Below are 19,176 nucleotides of genomic sequence, written 5' to 3'. Positions count from 1 at the left end.
CTTCGAACAAATGTCCTTCCCCACAATAAACACAGGCTACATTTTCAAATTGATTCAGTGGCTGTGCTGCAAAACTATTACATTCATTAGTAGTAAGATTCTTTTACATTGAGAATATTGATGATACTTGTGACGCAAGTGAAGTAAGAGTGTCTACTTTATGTATTCTAGTGACTCATCTTCCTAACACTGCTCGATTGGTTGGCCATTAATAATTGTTACTGGCAATCCTCTCAATAATTTCATAAGCCTCATTATAAGACTTAGAAATGAGAGCACCATTAGCAGAAGCATCCACTACCATCCTCGTGTGAGCATTGAGACCATTATAAAATGTCTCAAGTTGTATGCAATGTGGGATTCCGTGATGAGGGCACTTTCGTAATAATTCTTTGTACCTTTCTTATGCCTCATACAATGGCTCATCATCCATTTGTTGGAAAGCAGTGATCTCATTCTTCAACTTAGCATTCTTTCTAACCTGGAAATACTTCATAAGGAATTTTTCTGCTAACTCTTGCCATGTTGAAATTGAGTTTGATGGTAATGATTTCAACCAAGATCGAGCTTTGTCCCTTAGTGAATATGGGAACAACTTTAATCGTAATGCATCTTCGTGTACTCCAGCTAACTTGAAAGAATCGTTCACCTCCATAAACAGTCTTAAGTGTAGGTGAGGATCTTCGGTAGGCATTCCACTGAATTGACCCACTGTCTGAAGCATCTAGAACTTGACTGGCTTCAACTTGAATTGTTGTGCCTTAATTTGGGGTCTCCTAATACCTGAATTAAGATCATGAAATACTGGCACGACATATTATCCTAAACCTCTATCCCTATCATCAGCAATAAGGATAGGATTTTGAGCAAGGTTTGCACCGTTTCCTTGATTCAGATTTTCGAAGTTCATCCCTTCAGTCCTTCTCTGACTTGTTTGTCTTCTTCGCTATCGAAAAGTTCGTTCAATCTCAAGGTCTGCAGGGAGTAAATCAATGATTCGTTCAATACTCATAAACACTTGAAATAATCACAGAAAAACTAAGTAAGTTAAAATTTGAACAGAAAAATAAACCAAAATACAAAACTAATAACTTCACAAATAATGACTTTTTATAAAACAAAGTCCCCGGCAACGACGTCAAAAAATTAGAACGACGAAAATGAGCAAGTGTACACAATCGCAACAAGTAATAAAGTGACAAGTAAATGTCAAGTTATTGTACCCACAGGGACTATGAAAAGAATTATTTATGAATGCTATTTAAAACATTTTGGTGAAGAAAAATATTTTGTTTGAAGAAGGTGATTAAAAACTAAGATTTTAAACTAAGTGAACTAAATAAATCAATCTCAAATGCACTACTTCAAAATATGATTTTAATCAAGATGACATAATTGTGTTAGATTAATTACATTTCTTAACTTAGAATTATTAAACTCATGTTTATATTGTTACGAATAAGTTCACGACAACTCGGTAATTTGCTAAGTTATGAACATACTCACCTACCAAAATCCATTTATCTCTTGACTATATCCCTATGTCAATTCAACCGATTAAACAAATCTTAATAGGCAAATATGTTATTGCACATGCATACTTATTAAATCAAAATAATCTATTGTACATATCCCTATGTCAATTCGAACAATTAACTCGATTTAACAAGCACATAAAATACTATGTGAGGTAACAAAGTATCCTTACCTTGAGACAATTTAATCACAATAATCTTGCAAGTTATGCAAGGCAAATGTATCGTCAGATACCATTGCTAATCTAAACCTCAGCTACCTTAGATGATTAAACATGCAGTGATTAAGTACTGTGTCCATTAATTGCAATTTCAATCCGTTTAAATAATTAATTCATTAGTTACCTAACAATTGTAATGCAATAATAACTTAGTCATGATTTTACTTAATCAAGCATCTTACCGAGGCCTATAACAGTATAACCACAATTTCAATAATTTGAATAAACGAAACGCAATAAACCTAACATGAATTAAATTGAAGCTAAATTGATTAAATTAACCATTCCAACAACATAAATATTCATAGATATGTTCAGCATAACAACAACAGGAATTAAAGAGATAGGGAATAAGAATCAAATTCGGTGTTTTTCCGTGGCTTGACTAGTTGCTCTGTTCTTCCTTCTCCGTTGTCCTTATCAACCAAGGCTACTATGAAAATTTAATTGCTGCTCCAAATAGCTAATGAATGCCTCTTTACCAAGAGGAGAAATCGGCAAGAGAGCAAGGGAATTTTGGAATGGAAAAGAAGCGAGAAAGTGGAGAGAAGAGAGGAAATATGTGAATGGTTGATGTGTGTTTTTCAAATAACCAGCCTAAGGGGGGTTTTATAGCTGAGGAGGGCTGCTAAAAGTAGCTAAAATTATTAGCCAAAGAGCCCTCCCTTGCTCGGCCACACAAGTGGCAAGGTTGATAGTTTCAACTTTGCTAATTTAAGCTTAGGGCAAATCTATAAAGCCACCAATTGTGGAGGGGTTTGAATGCAGCTTGAAAAAGTCTTGAAGGGCCTCTTTGCATGCTTAAATAATCAGCTAATAAGCAAATTTGGGTCAGATCTTGGGACGATTTTTGGGCTGTCCATTTCTTGGTCGGTTCAGTTCAACTAGACCAATTTTTCATAATTAATTAATAATAATTTATTAACCCAAATTAAATTGGATATAAATTAAAATTAATTATATTATGAATTAATACATATAATTTTGGACCGTCTTAGGCTGAAATTTAGTTCACCTCGATACTTCAAATTGGTTCTCGATTTTGCACTTCTAGCAGTGTCTGCCGAGCCATTTTTCGCCATTTGTGCAAATCTGTCGAAAATAACCAAAATTCATCAAAATTAATTATACAATTAACTGAAATTCAACATGTTCATATTTTAAGTGCACTTTAATTATTTTTTAAAATTAATTATTTTTTCGACAAGAATTTTATCGAAATTGTATGATTTTAAGTTAAAAAGGGTATGTAAAAATGTGTAAATTTCCATGTTTCCCCTTACGTAGCTTTCTCAGAACAAAAATCTCAAATGCTAAAGATAGGAATGATGGAAACATCATTTCTTACCTTATTTGAAGTTTTCTCTCTCTAACTTTAGCTTTCTCTCCGTGAACCCATGAAACACTAAGCTTGAATGAAGAAGATTATGGTGGAAATGAGTTTAGGAGGTGATTTTCTAAGTGATTCTACTGAGAAATCAAAGTGGAGTTAGGAAATTTGAGGTTGATTTTGAGAAATTAGCAATAAAATGAAAAATAGAGAACTCTTAGATTGCCGATGAGGGCTCAACTGAGTGGATGAAAAAATTAACAAGATTCTTTTATCTTTTATTATATTTTATTACACAAAATAAGACCAAGTCAAACTTAATTAAAGTCTCAATTTAAAATTTTATTGTCCACATCTAATCACCATGTCATAAACATATCTCGTTGTTCAAATTTACTCCCAATCATATATTATCTCATAGATTAATATTTATAATATAAATTAACGTAAAATGAAAAAATATATAATTTTCCTATTGTGAACAAAATTACATTTTTCCTTGTACGATAAAAATAAAAAAAATTACAATTTGATCCTCGTGTTTTCCAATTTTATCCAAATTAGTCCAAATGTGATCCTCATCACACCAATATATTTTCCACATCATTCTTTTCCAACTCATAATCATTAGCTACCATTTTCTCTACTTGTTCAAATTACACTTTAGTCTTCATACTTTTCAAAATTTATGATTTGGTCTTTTTTGCCACATTTTCACATTCATGATTCTTTACATAGATTTCCATCTCTAATATCAAATTAATTTCTTATGATCTCTCCTTGACCAACTCATTTCTAATTTTTTTTCAATAATTCATTGTACCCATTCCCAAAATAATGTCAATTATTATACAAAAAATTTTGGGACTACAAAGTATAAAAATCATGATTTTGGAACTATGATGATCTTAAGTACGAGCTTACGAAAGCTCTTTTACTAACCTAAGGCCAAATTAGGAACAAGTTGAAAAGTTTTCAAAATATCGAGTTGACATTGTGATTTCGGGGGTTCCTCGTTACAATACAACATAGTGGCTTGATCTCATCATGATGTGACCATCTGTTTCTAAAAGGTCCAAATGGTACATAGTCAAATCACCCAAAAACATAAGTTAATCCTTCCATTTAGTCATTTAAGCAAAAATACCATATTCATATCCTCATTTCTAAGCATTTAACATCACTTATACATATACATTACATCAAACATCATTTCCACTTTGTTATCAATGACATTTTCCAGATATAAACTATTCGTCCATTTTGTACCAATTCATTACATTCAACCTAAAAATCACATATGCATATCAAATTCATTTCAACTTCAACAAACTCAAAAAATAACATATAAAATATTATTTGGCCATATCAAGTTAACCATTACTAGCCTAAACATCAACACGATCATCTATTAAAATGAAAAGGGACTATACAAACATGATTGATGTGAGGAATGCTAGTTGGATGTTGAATACTGTCTCCGGACTTTGAGAACTGCCTAAACTTGTGCATGAAATAAACCAAACTGTACATTTAGCAATAAAATTTAGTGGTACTTTCATGTCATAAAATGAGCACTATAATAATTCAATCTATATATGTTATAATTCGACCATATCAATTTACATGTTCAATACCCAGATATCATTCTCATACACCATTTCAATTGATAATCAAACTAACCATTTTATGCCATATATTCTATTAACTAAGATGTAACCATTTTAAATTCAATTTCAAATATATATATATGTGTGTGCGTGTGCGTGTGTGCATTCGTATGCACCAATATGACATTCAATCTCATTTTCATCCATTGTTATTTAATCATTTATTTTACAATTCAATTCTACTTTCTAGAGTCTATTGAGTCGTTCAAATTTGATTTGACCACTAGGGATTGTATCAACCTGTTCGTATGATGTCTCTAATCTCAATTTGCATATATGCACATATAGTACTAATTCATATAATCATTTTCAATTCAAAAATCATTTACCAATTTCATATTTTTAACCCATATAAACGAAACTCGTGTTGGAAAAAAAGGGGTTTGGAAAACATAGTGAATTTTTGTTAGGGAATATATAGTTTCCAATTTTTTTCCAAAACAAGATATTGGTTGTAATATCTAAAGCAATAAACACTTAATCAAAATTGTACTTTTTCGATTCGTTTAGATGAGTGCTTTGACCGAGTATTTTTCTCCGCTATCCTCAAACTCACGTCTGCCAAGTGTGGGCTCACTTCGAATTAGAAAAATTTTCACAAGAATTACCAATGCGGTAATTTTGTAATTTCTCTAAACTTTTAGGTCAAGTTGTAAATCATAAAAATATCTCTAGAAATTTTCTAGAATAATCTCTTTAGAGAATTTTCTCTTTACAACTTTCTCTTGAATTTAAATGTGTGAAATAATGACCAAGGCTCTCTTTATATAGGGAGAGTTTAGGGAGTTCAACTATAATTAAACTTAATTACTTTAATATTAATTTAGTATAATATTTATCAAGATAAATATTAAATTTAATTTACTATTAAATCTTACTAAAATAATAGAATGTTTATACATTAAATTAAATTTAATATTAAGATAATCACTTTAATATTAAATTAATAAAATACTCTTAAGATAAATATTAAATTAAATTTAATATTAAATTATTAAAATAATATTATTTTTGGAATAGTTAATTTGATATCAAATTCTCTGGTAGAGTTCTAGTAGAAGTGTAACTCTTTCGCTAATCAACCATTGAAGACCAACTGTCGCCGGCCACCGAGATATCGCCGTCACAGCCATCGATATCACCGTGTTCGATGATGCAAGTGCGACACCTTCACGACACCCCGAGCTAGTTCGGCTACAGTAAGTTCGGTTCAGGTCAATGGCGACCCGACCGGTTTGGTCTAGGCATCGATTGGATCGTCGGCCCAGTTTCGCATACCGAGCTCGGTTCAACCAGTTTTGGGGCTTGTTCTTGGTTTTGGGCTCCTAAGCCCAATTTACGATCTCAGGTCCAATTTTCAAGTTCAATTACCCATTGGACCAGTTGTCTAACTTGAAAATTAATTTCCAAAAATGTCAAATTAATTTTAATTAATTTGATTAATTTAACTTTACTTGATCAAAATTAATTTTTCCAAAAAATCAGTTAGATTTTCCAAATTAATTTTTTAAGAAAATTGTTTAATCAATTCTCTAGTTGAACAATTCTCACAACTACCTAAATTAATTCCACATCGAATAAATCGACTCAATTAAATTATTTTCAAAGTCGTAGAATTTACTTCTGATTCAAACAGTCTGATGGAGTTTTTGTTGAGCTAATTGAGGGACCAATCAAACATATACAATTAGGCTCTAGTGATTACAATTAGGTCCAGAAGCATCATTCCAATAATTAGCAATTACTTAATCATGGAGTCAGTCCACAAGAAGTACCATGATTGAAAACTCTTTATTGTATACTCATTACGAAAGTAATTCATCCAACTACTTTGTCCAATGACCTTGTCATGTGTGTGTTACCCTCATATGATATCTTTGATTACTTTGAGTTAAATCCGTTCACTCAATACAACTTTATTTTCTCTCATTGTCACCATTGTGTCTTCTTAATGATTAATATGATAACTATCAACAAATGACTATGAAAAATTGCTCATTCGAGAACTAGCAACCCGTGGCCATATTCCATATTTATAAATCCACACAATGCCAATGAGAGGATATTCTTAACTCTTTAATTAAGCTATGAATTCCACTGTTGCTAGTAAAGCTATGCAAAATATAAAAGACAGAAATATAAAAGACATAAGAGTGAAATGTGAAATTAAATTTATTTATTTATTCATCGTTCAAATAAACAGAAAGCAATTACATGTTTACTACAATATGGACACATTTCCCAAAAATCTCCCACTTTCCCTAGTGAAGTAAATGTGTCACGTTTTGCATTCCTATATCTTTGACGTGTTTGTTAAAACTCCTAGTTACAAGAGTCTTACTAAACAGATCCGCAATGTTATCTTCAGAAGCTACTTTCATCACATCTAAAATTCCTTTGGCTACTGTCTCTCGTATGAAGTGATACTTCTAATCAATGTGTTCCATTCACTTATGACTTCTCATTTCCTTGGTATTAGCTATTGCATCACTTTTATCATGATATAGTGTTATAGCTTCTTCTATACTAGAAATAACTTCAAGTTCGGTTAACAACTTTCGAAGACATATTACTTCTTTTGTTACCTCAGAAGCAGCCACATATTCGACCTCTATAGTAGAGTTAGCAGTGCAAGTTTGTTTTACACTTCTCTATACTATGACTCCACAACTTAGAATGAATACATTTCCCAACTTCGATTTCCTTGAATCTTTACATGTTTAGAAGTCTGAGTTTGTGTATCCAATAGGAGTAAGGTTCTCCCTAGAATACACAAGCATATAATCCCTAGTTCTTTTAAAATACCTTAATATATGCTTTACAGCTTACCAATGCCTAAGACCTGGATTCGCCTGATATCAACTAATCATTCCTACTACGGAACAGACATCTGAATGTGTGCAAAGCATCGCATACATAAGGCTTCCAACTGTTGAAGGATATGAAACCTTACTTATATGCTCTCTTTCTTCTGCTGTTTTAGGATAGTCATCTAAACAAAGATTAAAACCTGATGCAGTCGGCTGAACGCCTGGCTTCGCATTGGTCATTGCAAAACATTCTAGAACCTTATCGATGTGTGAAGCTTGAGATAGAGCTATCATTTTATTCTTTTGATCCCTAAGGATTCAAATTCCAAGAATATAACTAGCTTTAACCAATCCTTCATGCTAAACGTTAAGCTAACCACAATTTAATCGATGTCAATTCTCCTACATTATTTTTGATAAGTAGAATATCACCGACATACAAAATGAGGAAGACTACCTTTTTTTTCCTTTCTACGCTTTTAAACATAATGTTCATCAATGTTTTAATCAAATCCAAAAGTCTTAATCTTTTGATCAAATCTTTTATTCCATGAGCGGGATGCCTGCTTAAGTCCATAAATGGATCTTAGTAGTTTGCAAACTCTCTGCTTCTTTCTTTTGACAACATAGCCAGTGGGTTGAGCCATATAAATGGTCTAATCAAGATAGTCATTGAAGAATGTTGTCTTGAAATTCATTTTCTATATCTCATAATCGAGAATAGCGATAATGGATAAGAGTATGCGGATAGACTTGAGGATAGCTATCAGAGAGAAGGTCTTATCGTAATCGATGCCTTCTTTCTATATGTTGTCTTTCCTTACAAGTCTAGCTTTGTGTGTTTCCACTTTCCCTTCTACATTTCTCTTCTTCTTGTAGATCCACTTACAGCCCATGGGTTTAATCCCAACCGGTAAGTCTACAAGTTCCCACACCATATTGGATTTCATAAAATCCATCTTGGCATCCATTGCCTGTTTCTAGAGCTTGGAATCAATGTCTTGCATAGCCTCCTCGTAAGTGAGTGGATCATCATCCATATTATAAATACTACCATCATAGATGAAGAAGTCTGATTTCTTAAAAACTCTCCCACTACGACAAAATCCTCAATGCTGTTGACCGTTTACAGGTATTTCTACAACTTCCTCGAGAATTGAGCTTGGTGATTGTTCTACCACTTCTAAAAGTTCCTCGAGTACCACTTTACTTCGAGGCTTAAAGTTATCCATGTAGCTTTCCTCGAGGAAAGTAGCATGAGTAGAAACTTTAATCGTACTATCTTCAGATTGTAGAATAATCATCTATTTATTCCTTTTGGATATCCTACAAATATGCACAATTCTGTCTGTGCATCTAATTTCTTTGCATCCTTATCCATAATGTGTGCTAGAAAAACCCATATTCTAAAGTGATTTAGAGTGAGTTTCTTTCGATGCCACATTTTATAAGGTGTCTTATAAGCAGACTTGGTTGGCATATCATTAGAATATAGCAAGCCGTTTGTATCGCATATTCTTAGAAGGAAGTAGGAAATTTTGAATAGCTTAACATTGAACGAGCCATGTCAAGCAAGGTTCTGTTCCTTCTCTTAGCTACGACATTTTGTTATGGACTACCCCACGTAGTCCATTGGGGATAAAATCTCATTCTCTATGAGGTATCCTAAGAACTTGTCTAACAAGTATTCCCCCACCTCAGTCAGAACGAAGATTCTTTGTGGATAAACCCAATTATTTTTCAACTTTTGCACAAAAATCTTGAAATTTATCAAAGGTTTCAGTTTTGTGGTGCATTAGATACACATATCCATATCAAGAATAGTTGTCGATAAAAGTCACATAATAATCATAACTTCCTCGGGCATTAATACTTATGAGATCACATACATCAGTGTGCACAAGTTCTAAAGGTTGGTTGACCCTTATATCTTTCACATTAAAATACCTCTTAGTCATATTACCTTCCAAACAAGATTCACATTGTGAATGACCAACTTCCTTAAGCATACTTAAGGGACCATTTTTCACGAGTTTAGTGATTCTTTCTTAGTTAATATGACCAAGTCTTAAGTTCCATAGGTACCCTTCATTAGAGTGAAAAGTTTTAAATTTTTTATTCACTATTTCAGTTTGAAGCATCGAGTAGTTATTTGGTTTGATAAAGTAGAGATTGTTTTCCATCCATCCATTACAGATTAAAAAATGGTTTCTGTGAACAATAATCCCTTTATTGAATGTCACGATATAATCTTCATAAAATAAATATGCTACATAAATTAAATTCCTCTTAAAATGAGGTACATAAAACACATTCTTTAAAACAATCTTCCCAAAGTTATCAAAGTGTAAACTAACTTCTCCCATTGCTTCGACTAAAAGATAGCTCCCATCTTTGGTCTGCAATGAGAGGCTCTTGTCATGCAGATTTCTCGTTTTGCTGAACACCCGTAAAGAAATAGACACAGGGTTAGTAGCTCTAAAATCAATAACCTAGTTTTTAATTGATTCTTCCACTAAGCAAGCTTCAACCATAAAGTGTTCCATACCTTTCCCCTTTTTGGCTAAGTAATCCAAATACTCATTACAGTTTGACCTGTAATGTTCTTTCCTGTTGCAGAAGAAACATTTAATCTATTTAGGATCTTTTGACTTCTTAGCCTTCTTCTTATCCACACGAGGTGGAATCGAATCGGTTTCTTCTTTTTTCCTTAGCTTTTTGCTTTCCTGTAGAGGACGAGGGGATCATAGCTAAGTTTGTCTCATGTTTCTCCTAAACCGACTTACCATCATTCAGCAACAACTCATTGGATTGTAATTCCTTCATGAGCTAAGTCAAGGTAAGCGCCTTGTTCCCCAAGTTGTAAGCGACCCTAAAATCAACAAACTCCTTGGTTAATGATTTGAACACTATTTCAATTTGAATATTCACGTCTAGCCCAGCCCTATTGCCCTCCGCTTTAGCAAAGAATCCCATAAGCTTAAGCATATGTTTTTTTACCAGAGTGTCAAGTTTCTGTTGAGAATTTATCAAATTGGTAATAACAGATTATCGAGCCAATGCAACTTGGACTTTAAGCAAATTCTCGTGTTACTTTTGCAACACACTACTTATGCTCGCTAACATATAACATCGAATTTGGGCTGAGCTTTAGGAGGGCACATTTCAATTTGGGCTAAGCTTTAGGAGGGCACATTTCGTCAAGAACGAATTTATGTTTCTCACAGTTGAGAACTATCAGCAAGTTTCGTTTCCATTCTTGAAAGTTATCCTCATTTAATTTATTCTCAGTAAGAATGCTAATAATAGTAGGAGACATATTTGAACTGAAAAGAAATAAAGATTTACTAATTACTATCTTTGTATTAAGCAAATATTTTTCATTTCTGTAACATATCAAGAATGCAGTATGATGCATGCGTCTTTTATTAAAACCTTGAAAAAATATTTTTTTCATTGCTACGGTCATTCTCACAATCATCAACCATGTCGCATTGGGGTCCCATGATTAACTAGAAAGAACATGGATTACATCCAATCAGTTTGTGAATCTTTATTCTTAAGACTCCACACGAACTAACGACTGTTTAGCATTTGCCCATCACCTCTAGCTTAAATATTGTTTATTGGGAAATTATTTAATAAGAGAAGGTTTTAAGTGTGTAACAATTGACTTAACACCCATAATGAAAATGCTTTAATTTGTGAGTTATCTTGGGATAATCTCTCTAAAAGTCATGTATGACTAGTTGTCCTTAAAATAAAATCCCATCTAGTGAACCCATATGACAAAGTTTACCTTGGGGTGCGACCAGGGTAGGAACCGGCTCAAAACTTTATCATGTTATCATTTAGGGACCATCAATGGAGGCACTAGGTCTTGTTCAAGGACCTTCTCCCCCTCAATATTTTAAAAACATGCAAGGTTTTTTATCCCAAATTTCAAGAATGATTATACAATAGTCCTAGTGGCGTTCTTACCTAATCTAAATGACATGCTTCCAATATATGCATGGCATGCAATGGAAATTTTATAATATCCATTCATAAGAATCAATCAATCATAAAAAAATAATTTTGATTCTCCACAATTTTTCTTTTAAAGGAAAAACCAAAAAAGTGAATGCGAACCGTGCACCAGGTAGGGTCCCAGGAGAGGGAGGTGAGTCAAATTTGACCGCTTAAAAACCAAGCCTTTCCTAGCCAGAGCCAATCCTAGACATGTACCTTCTCATTGCCATACTTCTTACAATTATCGAATAACCTAAAGAAGTGAATAAAACTATACAAAACATGTATTTTCTCATTACCACATTTCTGATTTTTTAATCGATCAACTGTGGATCATCTCACATATATATCACAATTATAACATTACATAATATAGATACCATAAACAATTATAAAACATATATATAAAGAGATATGTAATTAAAATAAAATTGCCAGCTAAGACATAATTTTTTTCCACAAGGTATTACTTGGGTTTTCAAACGCCATCGTATCTTTTCCTCATCATGGACTCCTTTTGAAAAAATTACATTTAAGTCCTATGTCTGTTTTTAGCTCACAAGAATTCTATGAATTTTTTAAAAAATATAGCCTTACGTGGAGATGATAGTCCACGATTTATTTCCTAATAACCACAACCTCGCCAATAAAAAAATTATATAGCAAATATATAATATCACATCCATTCCATATATAACTCAAAACATGCATAAAATTTAAAGAATGTCATTTTGTATGGAATCAAATCATTCAAGAAGAAGAAATTTATTTTGGTTATCTATTTATACTTATAGATAGAACACAACCAAACTTTAATACCAATTATTGGAAAAAATGGGTTTGGAAAATGTAGCGAATAATAAATTTATGAAAAACAGAGTTTAATTTTTTTTCAAAATAAGATCTTGGTTGTGATATCTAAAATAATAAACACTTAATCAAAATTGTACATTTTTCATTCATCTAGGATGAGCACTTCGACCGAGTAGTCTTCTCCACTATCCTCAAGCTCACGTATATCGAATGTGGCCTCATTTCGAATAAGAAAATTTTTCACAAAACTTACCAATGAGATAATTTCGCAATTTCTCTAAACTTTTGGGTCAAGTTGTAAATCAGAAAATTATCTCTAGAAAGTTTTTAGAACGATCTCTTCAGAGAATTTTCTCTCTACAACTTTCACTTGAATTCAAGTGTGTGGAATAATGACCAAAACTCTCTTTATATAGGGAGAGTTTAGAGAGTTCAACTATGATTAAACTTAATCACTTTAATATTAAATTAATATAATATTTATTAAGATAAATATTAGATTAAATTTAATATTAAATCTTATTAAAATAATAGAATGTTTATCTTCAAGATAAATATTAAATTAGATTTAATATTAAGATAATCACTTTAATATTAAAGTAATAAAATACTCTTAAGATAAGTATTAAATTAAATTTAATATTAGACTATTAAAATAATATTATTTTTGGAATAGTTAATATGATATCAAATTCTATAGTAAAGTCTAAGTAGGAGTGTAACTCTTCCACTAATTAACCACCAAAGGCCAACCATCCCTGGTCACCGGGATGTTGCTGTCACAACTGCCAGTACCGCCATGTTCGGTGATGCAGGTGCGACACCCTTACGGCACCCCGAGCTAGTTCGACTATTATTAATTCGGTCTAGGTCAGTGACGACTCGACTGATCCGGTCTAGCCACCAGTTGGACCGTCAGCCGGGCATCACATACTGGGCCTGATTCAACCAGTTTTGGGTCTTGGTCTTGGTTTTAGGCTCCCGGACCCAATCTATGATGTCAGGTTCGATTTTCAAGTACAATTACCCATTGGGCCAATTGTCAAACTTGAAAATTGATTTCCAAAAATATTATTTTAATTTTAATTAATTTGATTAATTTATTTTTACTTGATCAAAATTAATTTTTTCAAAAAGTTACTTAGATTTTCCAAATTAAATTTTCAAGAAAATTCTTTAATTAAATTGTCTAGTTGAAAAATTATCACACCACATAATTTAATTCCACATCGAATATATTGAATCGATTGAATTATTTCCAAAGCTGTAGAATTTACTTCTGGTTCAAATGCAGTCCGATCAAGTTTTTGTTGAGCTAGCGGAGGGACCAATCGAACATATATAATTAGACTCTAGTAATTGCAATTATGTCCTTAAGTATCATTCCGATAATTTTCAATTACTTAATCATGGAGTTAGTCCACAAGAAGTACCATGATTGAAAACTCTTTATTGTATACTCTATACGAAAGCAATTCATCCAACTACTTTTTCCAATGACCTCGTCATGTGTGTGTTACCCTCATATGATATCATTGATTCGTTTGAGTTAAATCCGTTCACTCAATACAAGCCCATTTTATCCCATTGTCATAATTGTGTCTTCTTAATGATTAATATGATCACTGTCAACAAATGACTGTATAAATTGCTTATTCGAGAACCAGCAACCTGTGGCCACGTTCCATATTTATCAATCCACACAATGTCAATGAGAGAATATCATTAACTGTTTAATTGAGCTATGAATTCCACTGTTCCTAGTAAAGCCATGGCATACACAAGTCATGTACCCAACATACCGGCTATGGGCTCAATCATCTTTAGAGTATAAGCCTCCATTTATATCAAAACACATGAGTTGAATATGCATTGTCAGTGATTAACTTAGGATTTAGGTAAATCACGCCATGAACGTCACAAGTGAATTAATTCACAGACGGATTTAGAATTAATTCATCTTGGGTCGAGTCCAATATATCATTTTACCAATGAATACATCTATGTCTCTACCTGTGGAGTCAACTGCTCTGATAGCTAAGGCTAGCCATCTCCCTAAGTGGAATTGTAGACGACATAATAATCCTTCTCAGTATTTAAATCAAATGCTCACTTCGATTCTTTTACGGGATTACGAACTCATTTAGATTATCTAGTGAAGTAAGTTGTCTTTCTCGCAATGTAAACGTTCTTACAATGTCACTTATCTTTAGTTTGAACTTAGACAATCAATGATCTAATATTTACTTGTCACAATTTCGCTATGCATGCAAAATATAAAAGATAGAAATACACAAGACATAATAGTGAAATGTGAAATTAAATTTATGCATGTATTTATTCATCGTTCAAATAAATAGAAAATAGTACATGTTTACTATAATATGAAAACATTTCCCAACAACTTAGAATTGGACGAATACACAGATTGTGCAAGCAACACACCAATCTGGCACCTAAATGCATATTGACACAGAAAGTGCATCATCAGGTAAACTAAAGTAGGGGGAACTTGCAAAAAAAGTGCATACTACTGCACAAAGCGCATTTTGACACATGGAGTGTGCACTGGTGAACGAAGCGCATCTTGGCACACGTAATGCATTCTGGCGCACGAAGTGCATTCTGGTGCACGAAGTGCATCCTAGCACAGGAAGTGCATCCTAACACACAAATTGTATAAACCTGCACACAATTTAATCCTATGGCATGCCAACTATATTCAACTCAATCCAAACATTTAATAGGGTAAGTAATGATCCAATTTTCATCATATAGTCCAATTCATATATCATTTCACATTCAATTTCAAATTCTCATTTCAATTTATCATCAATTTACATTTATCTCATATCATATAACATGTTTCATTCCATTTTCATATCACATATCATGTATCAATTAGAACATGCTACTTTCTATTTTGCTCAATTCAGTCCAATTCTTGGTATTCAATATCATTCATAATGAATCAATTCATACAACAATTATATACTCATTTCAGTACTCAATCATGCAATTAACATGAATATGCAAACAAATAAACTGATATTGAATCATAAAAGTACAAACCGAAATCGCAATTACTCGTCAGTGACTCTCGCCTTTCCTTTCCCTCTCGACTACTTGGCGTCGTCTTTAGCTCTGTTTGATAAATCAATAGATAAAAAATATCATATTTCATCCAATTCACATCCAAATACAAAGCTAAACATATTTTTTATTTTATTCAATTCAGTCATTATACTCGAGATAGACATATTTTTTGATATCTAGCTTTGGATCAAAATTTGATTTCATATTCTTTCATTAGCGACCTTGTACTTCCTATTCATGGCACAATCTCATTACAATTTTTCAAATTTTCAATTTAGTTCCTAATTTTACAAAGTTAACTAACAAACTTTATTAGCTTTACAATCTAACCCTTTTCATTATCTAAGCTTAATATCTATCAATTTCAAGCCTAATTCATCAATTTCTCAACAATGACAAAATGCTAAAAACTTAAAATTGAACAAATTGATACATGAAAATCAAGCTCCCAAGATCAAGCTCCCAAGATTGAATTTCCATAAAAATCAAAGAAAAATGGCTTAAGGAGTTATTTGAATTGGTGGTCGAATGTTTAAAGCTTCAAAAATGGTGGATTTTCCTTGTTTCCTCAAGTGGACGATGGAGAAGATGATGAATTATCATCTTTTCTCCACTTACTTTGGTATTTATACCATGGTTAAATATTAATTAACCTTAATAAATTAATTAATATTAATTAAGTTATTATTATAATTAATCCATCATTAATTAATTTAAGTGAAATCAACATTATCATCCACTAATTATAAGAAAACAATGGTTTAATATCCATTTTAGTCCTTTTAGGTTTACGGTATTTTCTTAATTAAAACTTAATATCGATTAGGCTTTTACAATTTTAAATATCACTTAATTAATATTAAATTTATTTATGTTAATTATTTATTATTTTCAATAATGTTACTTTGCCTTAATTACATAAAGTAAAACTATATTATATGTTGAATATGTTAAAAATGCTTTAATTATTATTTGAAAATTTTCTATTATAATATTTGAATTGATAAGTTAATATATTTTTAATTATATTTAATAATTTAAATAAGAAATATTATTTTAGGCTAATTATTACTTTAAAAATTAATTAAATATTAAATACGTAAAATCACGTGTAATGCATGTGAGGTTAAAAACTAATATTTATTAAATTAAAAAAAGACACTATAATATCCATATCATTTAATAGTTGTTTGACCATTATGATGTACAACTTTATTGGAGAGAAAGGAGAGCAAGATGTTGTGGATTTTACAGTTAGAAGGCTGGTTATGCTTTGAAGAAGTTTAAGGCTTCATGGATTGGAAGCATGATTTGGTAATCGTGTTAGAATTTACCATATTTAGAGAGTCAAGTTTCTAAGCTAGTGTGAAAACAGGCATTCGGAAGGAACCCACATGTTTACTGTATCTTCTCTTTGTTTCTCTAACCAAAACAGAAATCCTACTTATTTGGTCGAAACCTACAAATATAGGGTCCAATTTGTATCCACAAGTTTTCATATAAATCCTTCGCTATGTCCTTCTCCCAAGTACTAACAGTTTTATCTTTTTTAAATTTGCATAAAATGTTTCCAATGTCTTCTCAAGCTGTCGCATTTCTCTCTAGCATTTTCTTTGTCTTATCAGCATTAGCTGCTGATGCTTTTAACATCAACAAGATGCTCAGCGCCTACCCGGATTTCACAAACTTCAACAACTTGTTGATTCAAACGGGTATTGCTGGTGAAATCAACAAGAAGCATAGAGTCACTGTTCTTGTTGTTGCCAATTCTAATATGGCTGCAGTCAATGGAGTATCCAAAGATGCAATGAAGGAGGTCTTGGGCGTGCATGTGATACTCGATTATTATGATGAAGCCAAGCTAAAACAACTGCAAACAAAACAAGCAACCATTCTCACAACACTTTACCAAGAAAGCGGTAGAGCCAAAAATCAGCAAGGTTTCTTGAATATGACCAACACGGGCAATACACCAGTGGTTTTTGCATCTGCTGCTCCAGGTTCTAAACTTGATTGTACATTAGTTAAACAAATTACAGCGCAACCTCCTAAGGTTTCAGTACTCCAAGTCAGTAATATTATAAATATAGCCTCAATTTCAAATTCTGCATCTTACCTCCCTGATGCTTCCGCTCCAAAATTGAGGAAGGCACTGGCACCAGGTCCTAGTCGTGCTGAGGCTCCAGCTGTATCACAGATTAGCCCTACCAAGCCACCATCTGCTAATGCTAATGCTAATGCTAATGCTAATGCTAATGCTAATGCTAATGCTCCTGCTCCTGCCAGTACAAGTTCTGTTGTATCCCTTCCTTCTAGGGATTATCTGGCTTCCAGCATCCTTATGATTTTCAGTTGGGCTTGGTTACTGCTTCCAATGGTTTGAGTACAACAAGACGGGACAGTTTGGATTCTTTCAATATTTGAATTTTTGGTTTGTAAACCACCCTGCTATGGTGAGATGTTCAAATTATTCAAAATTCTTATAAATTCAGGCTTTTGTTTCTAATTTATTTTTTGATGCAAACTGAAGAAATGAATCCCTGATACCATCAGCATTCCTCTCAACAAATTAATCTAAATTCAGATAAAAGTAATTAATTGAAACCTTCACTTTAGCCATATATTTGGTGATGGTGATTGGACATTGACTTTGATGCTCTCGGATTTCTGTAACACGAAAGTAAGTTAAGGACATTTGAGTTTATGCTTCGAGATCTTTCCCATGCTTAAAGTCAGTGACGGAACTTTATAATGAAGAAGGTAAGGAAATAAATTTTGTAGAGAAAAAGGAGATCAATGAAAAGAGATGACCGGCTGTGAGAGAATACCTATGATTTTATTGTTGATCTCCTTTTTAGCTTGAGGGTAATCCTTGGTCTGACAAACTTGACTACTTAGTGTACGGTGCCATGCTTTTGACAACTATTGTATTGGCATAATAAATAATATTTTGGTCTAACAATTGTCCTCGTTGGGTCTAGAACCGATTATAAAGTGATAAGGAAAAGGCTAAGACAAGAAAAATCTACCATTAAATAAGTAGACGAAGATGCAAAGAGTGTTTAGAGATTTATTTGCATCCTTTGTAAAAATTATGCTAAAAATTTTATGTGCGAGAAAGATCGTACCCTTCGAAAGATTTCTTGCTTAACCTATGGTTAGAGTGTTTTAGTTTTTGAAGGTAAATTGTTAGGTGTAGTAGTAACCTTTAAAACTCGCGTCAATGTCTTTATAGGATGTGATAATTTAGTTATGTAAGCATCTTGTGGATGAATGATCGATTAGAGATAGTTTATTTGATATGATTTCATTTTTATAGGAATTTGGCTCTTCAATTATATGACAACAAATATGTGGAAGTCAAATTGTTTTTCTTGGTTGCATGCTTGAGGAATGTGACTAAGGCACTAGTTATTACCTAAGGTCTCCTCTATGTTCGTGAGAATGTTTTGCAATATCCTTCGAATTTTTTTCTTTCATGCACAACATTTAGGAATGAGGTTCCCTTTAAATATTTCAATTGATCAGTGACTTTTGTTGTTAATATGAAAATTTATATGTTTAATTCTAAGGGTTAGTGGTTGTAGAGTAGACTAAGTAAAGCATTTTATGTGGATTGCATTTCATTTGTTTTAAAGGTTCAAAGGAGATGTAGTATTTCATCTAGCTAGGTGCTCATTGTAGTATTTG

The 19,176-nt window shown here is 32.5% G+C and overlaps 1 protein-coding gene and 1 non-coding gene across 2 annotated transcripts; both read left to right on the top strand.

Annotated features, from left to right (window-relative positions):
- Positions 1 to 359: 359 nt before the first annotated feature.
- Positions 360 to 466, top strand: LOC128042105 (small nucleolar RNA R71). The gene has a single exon (XR_008197313.1). It is a non-coding gene; the product is annotated as a small nucleolar RNA R71 (small nucleolar RNA).
- A 16,584-nt stretch (positions 467 to 17,050) lies between these two features.
- LOC105772398 (fasciclin-like arabinogalactan protein 14) lies at positions 17,051 to 17,869 on the top strand. Its single transcript, XM_012593672.2, has one exon. It carries the CDS (start codon positions 17,051 to 17,053, stop codon positions 17,867 to 17,869), a length of 819 nt encoding a protein of 272 aa, XP_012449126.1.
- The last annotated feature ends 1,307 nt before the right edge of the window (positions 17,870 to 19,176 follow it).

This window comes from Gossypium raimondii, chromosome 6 (assembly GCF_025698545.1).
Source record: "Gossypium raimondii isolate GPD5lz chromosome 6, ASM2569854v1, whole genome shotgun sequence".
In the NCBI taxonomy this organism is placed as follows: Eukaryota; Viridiplantae; Streptophyta; class Magnoliopsida; order Malvales; family Malvaceae; genus Gossypium; species Gossypium raimondii.
The sequence above is the reverse complement of the archived record's forward strand: the minus strand, read 5'-3'. Positions and strand labels throughout refer to the sequence as shown.

Excerpts from the sequence above, each read along its gene's own strand:
- LOC105772398 (XM_012593672.2), top strand. The coding sequence starts at position 17,051 with ATGTTTCCAATGTCTTCTCAAGCTGTCGCATTTCTCTCTAGCATTTTC.